This window comes from Paroedura picta, chromosome 4, assembly GCF_049243985.1.
Source record: "Paroedura picta isolate Pp20150507F chromosome 4, Ppicta_v3.0, whole genome shotgun sequence".
Lineage (NCBI taxonomy): Eukaryota > Metazoa > Chordata > Lepidosauria > Squamata > Gekkonidae > Paroedura > Paroedura picta.
The window spans coordinates 116,550,338-116,564,513 of NC_135372.1; the positions used below are offsets into that span (position 1 = coordinate 116,550,338).

General features: G+C 43.9%; 1 protein-coding gene across 7 annotated transcripts in view; it reads left to right on the plus strand.

The window, feature by feature from the left end:
- The window catches only part of ASIP (agouti signaling protein), an 80,603-nt gene extending 69,037 nt beyond the window's left edge, over window positions 1-11,566 (plus strand). For all 7 annotated transcript variants that reach the window (XM_077335302.1, XM_077335301.1, XM_077335305.1 and 4 more), the window contains 2 exons: window positions 3,005-3,066; window positions 5,510-11,566. In XM_077335302.1, coding sequence (XP_077191417.1) covers window positions 3,005-3,066; window positions 5,510-5,686 — 239 coding nt within the window. In that variant the 3' untranslated portion in view covers window positions 5,687-11,566. The remainder of the gene's footprint in view (window positions 1-3,004; window positions 3,067-5,509) is intronic.
- The last annotated feature ends 2,610 nt before the right edge of the window (window positions 11,567-14,176 follow it).

The window sequence follows — 14,176 nt, forward strand, 5'->3', positions numbered from 1 at the left end:
TTCAGACAGCATGTTGGCTGCCTTACCACCCTGAGCCACAAGAGGCTCCATATTTTAAGATTTACAACCCTTCTAATCTGTTTAGAATGTTGATCTGCACCACTCAGTAGGGAGAAAAATTAGAGGGAAGATTGCCTCCAGCACTATTGGATAGGGGGAAGAGGCAGGAGCCTTTGTCTACATTCCTGCAAAGACTGTCTCACAAAGACTAGGTGCAGAGCAAATGAATCCATGAAAATTCCATCTACATCTTTGCGTTTACAGCCTCAATTTTCACACTCCAACATATGTCTCCTATTTTTTTTAATGAAGATTTGGGATAATATCCTTGGACTATTCCAACTGAACCCAGACAATCCTAAGCACAACATAGTTACGTGATGAGATGAAAGAAACATCAAGGCTAATTTTATAAAGGCACTTCATAGGCATACTGGGATTAGCAGAATTACATTTACCACTAGCCATCTGTTCACAAATAACTAGTTGAATGAAACTGAGAGTGAAGTAATTTGAGCTTGTGAAAGCTCAACAACACAATATGGTTTTCATAAGTGACCAGAAGCTGATATTATTTCAGAATTTAGCCTGGCCAAATTAAGAAGAGTGGGGCTGTATCTCAGCTGTAGAGCATCTTTCAGGCAAAAAGTCCCAGGTTCAATCCCCAGGATCTCCAGTTTAAAAAAAAACAAAAACAGGTAGAACATGGAATCCAGGAGAGCTGCTGCCAGTCAGAGTAGGCAATACTGACCTTGAAAGAATAATGGTCTGATTAACAATAAGGCAGCTTCATGTGCCCTTTCTATCAGCTGAGGTTTGTTCTCCAGCTCTCTCCTTCCTTAAACTCAGCCAACAGTTATCCAGCCTTGTGGCTGGACTACTTAATAGTATATTGAGCTGGCCTTGAAGACAACACAAAACTTAGATCAGAACATGGCAACCCAACTGCTATCAGGGGCTAGCCAGCAGGAACTTATCTCACTTATTTTAAAAGAACATTGGTTGTCAGCTTGTTTCCAAGTTCAGTTAAAGAGGTCTGTAACCTTTAAAGCTCTTCATGGCCTAGGACTGGCATGCCTGAAGGTCCATATCTCCTTGTATGTCCTTACATGCCAACTGTGGTCTTCTGGTTGCCATCTTCTGGTTGTTCTCCCATTTAAGTTGGCCTGCTTGTAAACTACTAAATCCCTTTCCTTCTCCGTAATGGCTCTTGCCTTGAGGAACAGGAGGATGTGACAGGCGCTTAAAGACCAAAATGGTTGAAACTGTGTTCTGCTTCCTCCAGGATATCAGAGAAGTTCTCAGGTACAGGTCTATCCCATCACCTACCACCTGATATTCAACTGCAGATGCTGGGACTGAACCTAGGGCCTTTGGTATGCAAAGTAGACCTTTTGACTTTGAGCTGTGATCTTCCGCCTTGCAGTTAAAGATGTAAAGTCCTGGAAAATATTCATTTTCTGTTGGTTTTGTGGATGTAGGAAAACTTTCTAGAAAGGCAAATAGAAATAAAACAGTTGTGTCAGTCTTCAGCCCTATAAATTCCTCTTGTGGGTGAGATATCTATTTTTGTTTTGGGGGTGGGGAGTTGCATAGTGGCATTATGTGAATGGGTAAGTAAATACCTTGACAAGGGAGGGAAGTGTCTAAGAAATCCAACTGAGCTCACTGGTATTAGCAGGAAAGCTATATAGCAGAAGAATGGGTGATGACTGATTGAAGGTTGACAGAATTACATGGGAAAGTTTATTCCTCTCTTGAGTAATAAAGAGCATGTGAGGTAAATCAGGATACGGGCCTACAAGAAAAAGAAGCTGGGTGCACAGTTAGGAAGATGAAAAGGCGTCAAGCAAGAACAGACATCAATAGAGGTGCTGAAAGAAAGTCTGAAGTATTCTTACAGGATTTTTCAGTTATGTCATCCAGTCAGAAAAAGATAAACCAACAGCACAAAACACAGTAGTCTTTGTCTTTAAACACCAATGTATGATTACATGTCCCCAGGAGAAGATCACTGAGAACAAAATTATGTCCACAGTGTAACAAAGGTTGTGCTGAATTTATATATAGTGTTTTATTTATTTATTTATAATTTAATTTATATACTGCCACTCCCAGAACCGCTGGCTCATGCCAGTTCACAACAAATGTACGATAAAACATCAGTTCATAAAACATCAATACAAATTAAAAACATGCCAACATCCTAAAATTATACAATAATCCCCATACTAACGAGAACAAGATAGCGGTTATAAATACTAAACTCTCCCCAACATCTAATGCAGTTGAGCCAATGGCTGGAAACAACTGGAGATAAAGAAACCAAGGGGGGGCTCAATCAGTGGTTCCTGCCAGTCTAATACCTGGTCATGGAAACTAGGGGGAGGGGAACCTAATTTCACACCCGTTATTTCATCACACCCAGCCGCAACCGAATGCCTGGTGGAAGAGCTCCATCCTGCAGGCCCTGCAGAACCCAGAGAGTTCCAACAGGGCCCACAGCTCTTCCAGGAGCTCACTCCACCAGGTAGGGAACAGGACCGAAAAGGCCATGGCCCTGGTCGAGGCCAGGGGTCCTTCCCAGGGCTTCGAGACCATCAGCAGATTCATACCTGCAGAGCAAAGTGCCCTGCAGGGGATATAGGGAGGTAAGTGGTCCCAGAGGTAGGTAGGACCCAAGCCGCATATCGCCTTAAAGGTCAAAACAAAGGAGTTGGGAGTGAGATGGCAATTTAAGGTGCAGCATGATTGGGTAAGAAGGAAGCACCCCCTTCCCTCTGCCCTTAAGGTCCCTCAATGCCATCCTTTAACCAGGATTTTTAGTTTGACATTGGTCAGCTACCATCATATTTTGCTAGCCTGAAATGGCTAGAATTTGTTGTGGGGGAAGGGTGTCAGTCCTGAAGTGTTCATACCCGATGGAGTGTTGGTTTTAGAGGCTCACATTAAACAGCAGGAGTAACAGGCATGTCTGACTTTTCTTCCCTGCCTTTTCTAAAAGATTTAACCAAAACATCCAAGAAGATAAGCAGGAAAGAGGCTGAAAAAAAGAAATCTTTGAAGGTAAGTGGTCTCCAAACGCTCGCAAGGCCAAAATAATTAGGGTCTTTGTTGAAAAATTATAGGAGCTCTCCTTATCTTTTATGTTTCTGTCACTGAGATTAATATCTATACTACCGTTTTATATCTGGTTTATATCAAGATTCCAAAGAGTCTCGGGAGCTGTAATTTTGTGAAGATGCTGAGAATTTTTTGGAATATATCTAGTCCCAGGAATGTGAGGTAATAAGAACCCAGACAAGCCTAAGGTGCTGCTGGTCCATGACATCAAATGCAACTGCATATGTCTATTCCTCCCCAACAGAGCCTCTTGTGGCGCAGAGTGGTAAGGCAGCCGCCTGACAGCTTTGCCCATGAGGCTGGGAGTTCAATCCCAGCAGCCGGCTCAAGGTTGACTCAGCCTTCCATCCTTCCGAGGTCGGTAAAATGAGTACCCAGCTTGCTGGGGGGTAAACGGTAATGACTGGGGAAGGCACTGGCAAACCACCCCGTATTGAGTCTGCCAAGAAAACGCTAGAGGGCGTCACCCCAAGGGTCAGACATGACTCGGTGCTTGCACAGGGGATACCTTTACCTTTACCTTATTCCTCCCCATCTCTCTCTAAGGGGCCAGCCATTGGCTGGCAACACTAAGTAGGGAGCAACCATATACAGGTCAGCTTGCTTGTGGAACGCCCTTCTACTGGAGGCTTGGTTGGCACCTGCGTTGTTTTCTTTTAGGCACCAGGCCAAAACGTTTCTTGTCATGCAAAACTATTTGCTCACTATTTTAGTCCGGAAGGTGTTATTTTAAGCTGTCAACAGTTCATTTTTACAGTCTGTTTTTAGGCTGCCCTGGAATTTAATTCTGGGGGGTTTAAATTTATTTATTAGGCTTATATACTACCTTTTCCAACAAATAGGCCCAGGATGGTTCACAAACATCATCAAACTGAAACATCCATGGTATAATTTACAGTTAAAATGTCCGTGGTCAAACAATAGTTAAAATAATAGAACATCTGAAATCTCCGTCCAACCCTTTGTCATCAGAATGCTGATGGCACCCAGCTCTACCTCCTGATGGATGGCCTGCCAAACTCCCATCCAGAAACGTTTGCCAGTTGTTTGGAAGCAGTGACTGGATAGCTCAGGCAGAGTCGCCTGTAACTCAACCCCTCTGAGATGAAGGTACTGTGGCTGGGTAGAAGCGGGCAGGATCAGGAAGCATGCCTGATCCTGTGTCTGTGGCCAGGAATTTGGGGGTGATCTTTGATGCCTCCTTGTCTGTGGAGACTCAGATCACAAAGGTAGCCCCCATGGTGTTTTACCATCTGCACTAAGCTAGGCTACTAGCCCTACCTCTCCCTGGAACACGGCCACAGTGATCCATGCAACAGTCACTTCCAGGTTAGACTTCTGTAACTTGCTCAATGTAGGCCTTCCCCTGTCTCTGACCCGGAAATTGCAGTTGATGCAGAATGCGGCTGCTAGGGTCCTCACAAGATCACCTTGGAGGGTCCATGTCTAGCGTCCGCTGAGGCAGCTGCATTGGTTACCAATTAGCTTCTGGATGAGGTTCAGGGTTTAGGTTCTTACCTTTAAAGGCCATCTATGACCTGGGTCCTGCATATCTGAGGGGCCACTTGTCTCCTGCAGGGCTCTTTGCCCCCTGCAGGGCTCTTTGCCCTGTGGGTATGAATCTGCTGGTTATCCCCAGCCCCTGGGTGGCATGCCTGGCCTCGACCAGGGCCAGGGATTTCTCAGTCCTGGCCCTGACCTGGTGGAATGAGCTCCCAGAAGAGCTGAGGGCCCCATCAGAGCTGTCAATGTTCCGCAGGGCCTGTAAGACAGAACTCTTCCGCCAGGCACTTGGTTGAGGCTGGGCCACGAAGATTGGGTCCCTCCCTATATAGGACCCCTGTAGAGGCATGGCCCATGGTCAACTGGGCAGAGGCACCTCTCTCGAGGACAATGGTAGATATTGGGGACCAGTGCGCCCTGGCATTATAGGCTGCGGCAGGGTTAGGAGGAGGGATATAGATTATTTTACCCTCCATCGAGGACTTTTGTCATTTCTGTTTTATGGGGCTTTGTTCTTTTATTGTAAACCACCACGAGCTGGACTAGCTTCAGAAGTGGCGGTGAATAAATCCAATAAATGAATGCTATCTTAAAATGTGTTGTTATAATTTTTCTTTTGAAAGCCATTTTACTCAAATTCCTGGAGAGGCAGCAAAAAACCTTTCTAAATGAATTTGTTTTAGGACATAAGAACATAAGTGCATCTTTCTGTGTTCTATGGGGGCAGGCAGAACCCCCATATTGAGGAAATCTGAGTATTATTTATTTATTTATTTATTTATTTATCATACTTATATACCGCCCTCCCCGGAGGCTGAGTATGCTTTATGAGGATTATTACTGTTGGGGTCATTAACCTTTCTTCTCTTTTTTTCCTCCTCAGAGAAAATCACAACAGAAAAAGCGTCCCCGGCCGAGACCTTCCCCCCCTCCTAACTGTGTGGCTACCTGGGCAAGCTGCAAACCTCCCTCTCAGCCGTGCTGTGATTTCTGTGCCGTCTGCCATTGTCGGCTGTTTCAGACAGTCTGCTACTGCCGAGTGGGAAACCCAAACTGTTAAACTTAAACCAGAAATGCCACTTGGACTCTGGCTCTCATTAGACCTGTAGGTGCATCTTCTAACCCTGTTGGCCTCATGTGTATTGCAAAGGAAGCCAATCCTTTGAAGCTGTCTTTGGCTCCTTCCATAGTCAAATGAATTATGGGATATTTTATATGGGGTTAATGCTGTCATAAACAAGGCCATCCACAGCCATGGGAAGTTTGACAAGGAGTGGGAAGGAGGGAGCTAGGGGCTGACAGCTGACAGAGTCTTTACAAGAGAGGGGAAGGTTGCATATGGCAAAGGAATTGTGCCTCCCTTCAGAAAGACATTTTACTGAATGTTAGTTTTGAAAAAGACAATGGACACATGGCTCCCTTACATAACTCCAAACAGGCACATTCCTGCAGAGTGGCCATGTTGGTTCACAGCAGTAAAAAGTATAGGGACAGAAGTAGAAAATGTGTGGCCACTTTAACCAGAGTAGAGGCTAAAGCCTATTGTGATAAGCAACCCAAGGGTCCCAGAAATTAAGTTTCCTGTTCCCAGTAATCATGACTATCATACTTCCCTTGGTTGCAGGGTATGTGGACATGAGTGTGCTAAAAGTGACTATTGAATCATGCCACAGCATCCTCTCATCGCTGTTCTTAAATATATGCTCCTTGAACAGTATATTATTTTCTTCCTTTAGCTTCTAATATGGGGCTGTGTGCTTACTTTCTGGAGTGAAATAGGTGCACTCCTTGATTACTCAAGTAAAAGAGAGATCTTTCCATCTCCATCTTTCTGTAGTCTGAAAGCTGGGCAAATGCACCTAGTGGCCAGTTTTGAAAAGAAAGCAGAGTGTTGCCACCTGATTAGTATGGGACAGGATCATTAGCTTGGAGGTTTACTGTAACATGTTTTAGTCCAGTTGTATAGTGCCAGAGATCCACCAGGAATCCATGTAACTTTGTCCTCATAAAGTATATTGATCGATATGTAAAATTTCTCTTCTCAATTATCATAATATGTAAGTTTCTCTCCAGAGCAAGTAGTAACTCTCTGGGATCATTTGAAAACATGAAAACTGGGGAGGCTAGAGCCAATTCTAACGCCCCCACCACACACACACACACACACACACACACACACACACACACTCATATGCACACATGCATCCAGGAGGCACAAAACTCCTATCGCACATCTGATACAATGCCCTAACAAATATAGACACTTGTGGACTTTGTATCATGTGATCCAGATCTCAGTTCTCAGGCATGTAGGAGACCAATTCAGTTTGGGACCATGGCGTATAGAGAGCCTTGGACCCCCACCACTTCCTAAATGTAGTAGCACACATTAAGTAAGCAAAATGACATTCCTATTCCCATGGACCACTGTCCTGCTCCAAACTGGGCCCCTATGCACCTAGGAATTAAATTAGATTTCAGAAACAGTATAATGTGTAGTTAGGCCCCATATGTACAGTATCAGGGTGCCCATTGTGTAGGAAGGCCATATATTCAGCTCCTCCCATCCAATTCAGTCTCAGTCACATGGAAGCACACAAATGATTCAGGTAAAATCCTGAGAGAAATAATTGCACCGGCATCCCTAAGAAGTCTGGTTGTCACACTTGGGGAAGGGGTTTCTGAAAATGGGCCTTAACATTTGTGTGTGTGTGTGTTTTGCCTTTGATACCTCTTTCTCTTCTATGACAATACTCAAGATGAAGGCCAGATGTTGCCATAGGAATGAACAGCAGATCTGTCAGACCATCTGTCAAGGAGTCCAAATTTGAACTCTGTGGGTCCCCAGAGCTAGTATACACGAGAAAAAAACAGTCCTTTTAAACATATATCTATATATATGAAAGAAAGAAAGAAAGAAAGAAAGAAAGAAAGAAAGAAAGAAAGAAAGAAAGAAAGAAAGAAAGAAAGAAAGAAAGAAAGAAAGAAAGAAAGAAAGAATTTATTATAATAATGTTTCAGGCAGTCATTTTTTCTAAGCGAAACACAACTCTAAAATCTCACATCAAAGAAGACAAGAAAATCGAGCTTAACTGCCTAATATATTTTAAATCTGCATTGGATGGCACAATCTTACATTCCCAGAGTCAAAGGCTGCAGCTCGAACATTCTCTACATTGCTGTCCAGTGCAATTTCAGCAAGTTGTAGTAGAGGCCTTTAGTCCCTCAGAATGCAAGCTAATTTCTTCTCTAGCCTCTTAGCACAATTATAATTTTATGGCCAACTGGCGTTAGAAGTCTCAATGTGGCTTACAATTGCCTTCCTCTCCCTGCAACAGACACCCTGTGAGGTAGGTAGGGCTGAGTGAGCCCTGATATTACTGCTCTGTGAGAACAGCTCAACCTGGACGGTAACTAGCTCAAGGTCACCCAGTTGGCTGCATGTGGAGGAGCAGAGACTCAAACCTGGCTCACCAGATTAGAAGCCACCACTCTTAACCACTACATTAAGCTAGTGATGGTAACAGTTCAATCAGGATGATATCTTGCTACAACCCTCTAGATCAGTGGTCCCCAACCCCCAGTCCGGAGACCGGGACCGGGCCGCAGATCAGTCAGTACCGGGCCGCGGCTCCTCCTTGTCCTCCTCCCCGGCTGCTGCCTCGGAGGTTGCCCTGCCACTCTGCCACCGGCTCACCTTTGGTGGTCTCCAGCGACCTCATGGCTGGGGCTCCCCCTCAGTGTGGCACTGCGCAGCTGCTGCTGGCAGCGGCCCCAGCAGGCAGCGGGAAGTCAGGGGCACCGGTGGGAAAGCAAGTGGAGCAGGGGCTCAGGCGGCGGTGGCAACGTCCCCCGATAAAAGACTACCCCCCCCCGGGCCTGAGTAAAATTGTCAAGCATTGACTGGTCCCCAGTGATAAAAAGTTTGGGGACCACTGCTCTAGATGATTACCTCATCACCCCTGACTTTCCCCCTCCAATCCTGTGGCACACAAATCCTTTTGATGAGCCAATTATCCAATACTTTACTTTGGCCCTGAAGATGATAAGGGCCATCTATGCGGACAGCTCCAATTAGTAACACCTGCAAGATGGCGCAGGTCCATACACATTCCCCCTTTGAAAGAATCAGAGGTACTTTACCCTATCCTTTTGTGATATTAGAAGAAAACAGAGGCCAGAAGAGAGTTTAAAGCATTGACAGACAAAGCCCAAAGCACATTCCAGCCCCTCAACATTGGCTGCCATAAATTTTACAAGGTTGGAGTCTATTAAAATGCTTTCCACTGTTATCTGTAATCAGGCCTACAGAGTGGAGAATCTGTAAATAATTTACTGAGGAAGAAAGAAACAAAAAGAATGCGGGGAGGTTAATATGATAAAGAAGGTCATGTTCAGCCAATACCACACAGTTCCCCCCATCCCCCAGTAATTAGGATTTTCAAATCTGCAATAGCACATTCCAATTATAGAGTTTGGATTAGTAATGCAGAATGTTTATTCTGTAGTCTGTGAAGTATGTGCAAACAACAGAAACTAACCACTCTGGCCCGTCCAGTGATCCTGCCCAACCACATGTGTGGAGGGACTTCTGTTTAATTTTGATGAGCAACCAGAATATGACACACCATTATAATCTGCTTTTTAAATTGAGGTGATCTTAAAATAGCAGGGAACCTTACAGCATAGACCATTCAGCAACCTCAGCCAAAGCCCAGCGGAGAGGGTTTTTCTGCTTGTTGTTCTTTTCTGATGAGGGCAGAGATTCTGGGATGGATTCAAACTAAATAGTCCAATAATGGAAGACTCTTTTGTCAGCAGAATAGAATTTTCCTGCCTCCCCTGTTCCCACAGCAAACCCATTGATCTCCCCAAAATGCTATTTCTGGTACCTTCAGGAATGACATGAAAGGAAAACAGGGGGTCTCCAGCAAATAGAGGAAACTGGTGGAAATTACACACAGACACACACACACACACACACACACATTCAATTAGTGGGGAAAGTAGTCTGGTTCCAACCCAATAATATGATCACCTTATGGTGAAAAAGAAAAATGAGGCACAGAGAGTTAGGGGGAACTTTAGAGTTGAAGCTTTATAAACTACTAGTTTCAAAGCCCCTTTATAAAAAGGGGTTTTGAAAGGGGAGAAGGCGTCAGACCGGCAGGGAGGGAACCCCCAGCAGCCGCGCTTCGCGCGACTGCTGGGGGTTCCTTCGGGCGGCGGTCTGACGCGGCGAGAGGCGCTTCGCGCCTCTCGCCGCATCAGTCCGGGAGCAACTGGGAGCCGCGCTGCGCACGGCTCGCAGTTGCTCAGCCTGGGAATCGGAGGGACCAATCGGCAGGCGCTTCGCGCCTGCCGATTGGTCCCTCCGATTGTCTGTCGTGAGGAAGGGTCCAACCCGGACCCTTCCTCATCACGGACAAAGCCCACCTCTAGGGGGCTTAACGAATTATATAGTCCGTGGCGCCCGTGGCGCCACGGGCTGTTTAAAGATTGGCATTATCCAGTCACTGTTAAGCACTCATGGCTGCAACCCTGTGCCTGCTTATGAGGAAGCAGAGATCCAATGGAAATTATAATATTTACTAACTTCTGGACATAGGCTTGAGATCACTCAAGAAAAAATATTAATTTCAATGGGGCATTTTTAAGAATGTGGTTAATTCTCTCATTGAAGCCAGTGAGATTAAAATGTGCCTCTATTTGACAAAACCCCGGCATAGGAATATGAAATTTTGATACAAAAGGATAGGCTATTCACAAACTGAATCTCTTCTACGAATGGCTCTCTCATCCCCCAGTTGATGTCACCTCAACAGATACAGGAGCCTGCCTGCCCATTTAACATGTAGCTCTTCTGAAGTTAACTGCCCAATATTTCACAACCTCATGATAGTCTTGTTATCCAACCCCAGTTATACCTGAAGTATTGCAAAATATTTTGTTTTAGGATATAAAGAAGAAATTAAAGCTGCAGTCCTTCGCACTCCGGGAAATAAATACCCATGGACTCAGTGGTGCTGACTCCCCATTAAACCATAATAGAATTAGGCTCTGTGTGATCTTTTGGCTTTGGGAAGTCTGTCTCAGGATCAACCATCATCCTTACAGTCTAATCTTAAACATGATGGCCCTAATCCAATAGTCTCAGTGGGTACTTGGTCACACATAGCTACTGGTCACACATACAGCTGTTCAATCCTATAGAACTCAGATTAGCATAGAAATGCTGATGTTAGATGCCCACCTGTAAAGTTGATACTGATGAATGTGGACCTTTCTTCAGTTCATCTTGAGGTGTTTTCCTTGGTAGTAAATACATTTGGCATCAGCTAGAATTACAAACCAGAAATGAATATACAACCACAAATGCAGTTTAAAAGATGGTGTGTGTGCAAGTGCACACATGCATATATGTGACAGTACATAAGTACATTTGTGGGTGTATGTCTACACAAGTTTACTATGGGTTGGATCCATTGGTCCTACAGAGAAAAATGCCCCCCTTTGCCAGTGGAAGTGGCCTTCCTCTGGCAGATAATGACCTTTGGCTACAACGATTGGACCTTAATGTAGAAAAACACATACCAAATGCATTATGAGAATTTTAAGTCAATAATTCAGTACCCTTCTTTGTTATGCAATTAGAATTACTCAGGAAAGATTATACCTTTTCCTGATTCTTTCATAAGGATTTACTGTTACAGTGACCATTTTTAAGTTGTGTAGAGACAATAGCACTCAAGATGCTATCTCATTAGGAAATCTGTTAGTATATTTTCTATTACCATGAATTATCTGAGTAATTAATGGCACGATATTACATAACCAGCACTGTGAAGCCGCCATATACCTTAATGATTTTTTCAGCGATGGCTTACATTGCACGATCATTTATGAAGTATGGAAATCAATAAAGTATTTATCCAGAAAAGTTGCCTTGTGTTTAAAATTTTCCTCTTGAGCAAGGAAGTTGAACCTTAGTTAGGGTGGAAATTTTACTATTCAAAGTACAAAATCAACGCAGTGCATTTGAAGGTGTCGGACGAAAAGATTGTGACTTGAATCCAATGTGCGAGTTCCATATGCCAGGTAGCTTCTGTTGCAGAGTGCACATCCTCTTGCATTAGCACTTCTCAAGGCTCCTAAAAACCACTGATTGTGTGTAAACAGAAGTGCTAAGGCAAAAGGGAACATGCTCCTCAGCAGACTAATGTGCATAGCATTTATTCATAGGACGTAAGCTAATGAACCGTATAAGTTACACTGATCATCTACTGGTGTGACTCATGGCTGGCTCCTGTAATTTTGTGGTATGGCTATGGTTTCATAACAGAATTATTATCCGAAACTGATGCAAATATTACATTTAACTGGATTGAAACTGAAAGAATAGCAGTCTTTAATTCTGAAGTCACCCAGTGAAATCTTCCTGGATTCTTGCCCAGTGATATCTTTCCCAGCAATGTCTTTGTAAAAAGATTCGAGTGGGTAGCCATGTTGGTCTGGAGCAGCAGAACTAATTGAGAGTCCAGTGGCACCTTTAGGAGCTTTTGTGTGCACTCACACCTCCTCAGATTCCATGATATTGTACCTGAGGAAGTGTGCATACACATGAAAGTTCATACCTTGCATAAAACTTTGTGGGTCCGAAAGGTGCCACTGACTAGACTCTGAATTTGTTTTGTATCACCCATACGTATGAGCAGTGAAATTTAACATATAGCTGGCCATAGGATCCATGTGCATAGAAACTGCTCCATCATCAAAGGCAAATATTAGTAGCCACAAGGTCAAGTTTTGGTCTTGCACATTCTTCAAATACGGCTCTCTGAGGAGCAATTTCACCCTTTGCTGCTACTAAGTTTGTAGAGTGAATGATGCCACAGCTAATTGAACTACAGATGAACAAGCTTTACTAATACCACACAACTGATAGAAGGACTGCATTCAAATAGCTGCAGCCCCCAGTTTCATTTATCTGCCAGGATAAGGAACCACTTCCTTCTGTGCACCCATTCATGAGTGCTTTGATTCCTACTTTCATTAAAGCAACCTTTCCAATAACAATGACATATATTCATAAGTACCATGACCACAAACCTAACACAAGGAGTCACACCAGACTGTTCTGTTCTACAAACAAATGAATCGTTTTAAAACTTACTCTTTTCACAATCATGTATCAAAAATTCTTTTTGAAATGGTAGCACCCCTGGCAAGGAACCCAGCTCTTTTAAATTAACTTTGATCCAAATCCTTCTTTCTGACTGCATGTTGACTTCAGCCACAGAAAGGTCCTGAATCTTAATTCTATTTGATTAATTTGACACAGATCTCTCTGTGAAGATAAATCCCTCTCTCCCATTACTGATAAGCTGAAACATATACCAAGCGCACACATGAAAAGCAGTTATGAAATCAAAGTTCAGTGTGATGTCTTTTAAGCAGTCTGACTGAACAATCCCAGAGGAACCCATTACACTGTTCTTTTTTTAATGAACTTGTGAATTTAAAAAGTTAAAAGGTACTTTAGCAACCCGTTCTATAAGCTTACAAGAATCCAGGTGCCACTGAGGCTATTCTTTGGATCAGAATTTGGTATGAATGGAAATAATTAAGCCTCTTAGACAGTGGGTCATTTTAATATAGCAGGGGAAAAAGAGAGCGGATATAACAAAGGGGAATGGAACATATCAGACCACTTTCTTACTTAGGAACCTGCCGGTATCCAGGAAATTCATTGGGGCCCTTCTTGGGTGCTTCATCATTCTGTGATCAAATTGGTGGTGACAAGGAAGAGTCTTGCCATTTCCGCAGGGGGTGGGGAGTAAAATGTGAGTGGCTTCCTGCTGGCAAACGCAGGATGGTGAATCTTGCGTTTGCAGCCCTCCTCATGGGAAGACCCTTCCCGTGTTTTCCCTCTGCCCCATCGAGGCTGCAAGGGAAAACAAGCCAGACTGCTCCCTCTGCTCCTTGGCTTTTCAATCACAGTGAGCCACAAATCACAACACAGCAGTTCTCTCATGGACTGAAACTGTCTCCCCACCAGCCCCCAATTAAAAAAAAAAAAAGCACTTCCACATTTCTGTGCAGTAATGCCATAAAACTAGATGCATCTTTAATAAAACCAATAGTGCCCCATTGCTATGGAGAAACTCCAAAACAACCCACAACCTTTTTGGATTTCAATTTTTTTGCACTTTCTGTCTTGGTAGATTTCTGATTTGCCTGCACATTATCCCTGGAGCCCAAGAAGACATTTTGTGGCTAATGGTTGGCTTTAAAACGAGCTTCTCAACCCCCTGTATGAGCAGCCGAAGGCAGTCAGATTACCCACCCCCTTTCCCAGCTCATTTCCCACCTCCAGAAGATGCAAACAGGACTGATTCTGCCTACCCGAGTTGTGAGAAGGCTGGACAGGTAACTGAAGCTCAAAAATACATTTTGTGCTAATGGTAGGCTTAAAAACACATGGCTGAATGATCGGGAGAAAGCTGTTCAATCCACTTTCCCAGCTCCTTACCTATCTCCAGAAAATCAA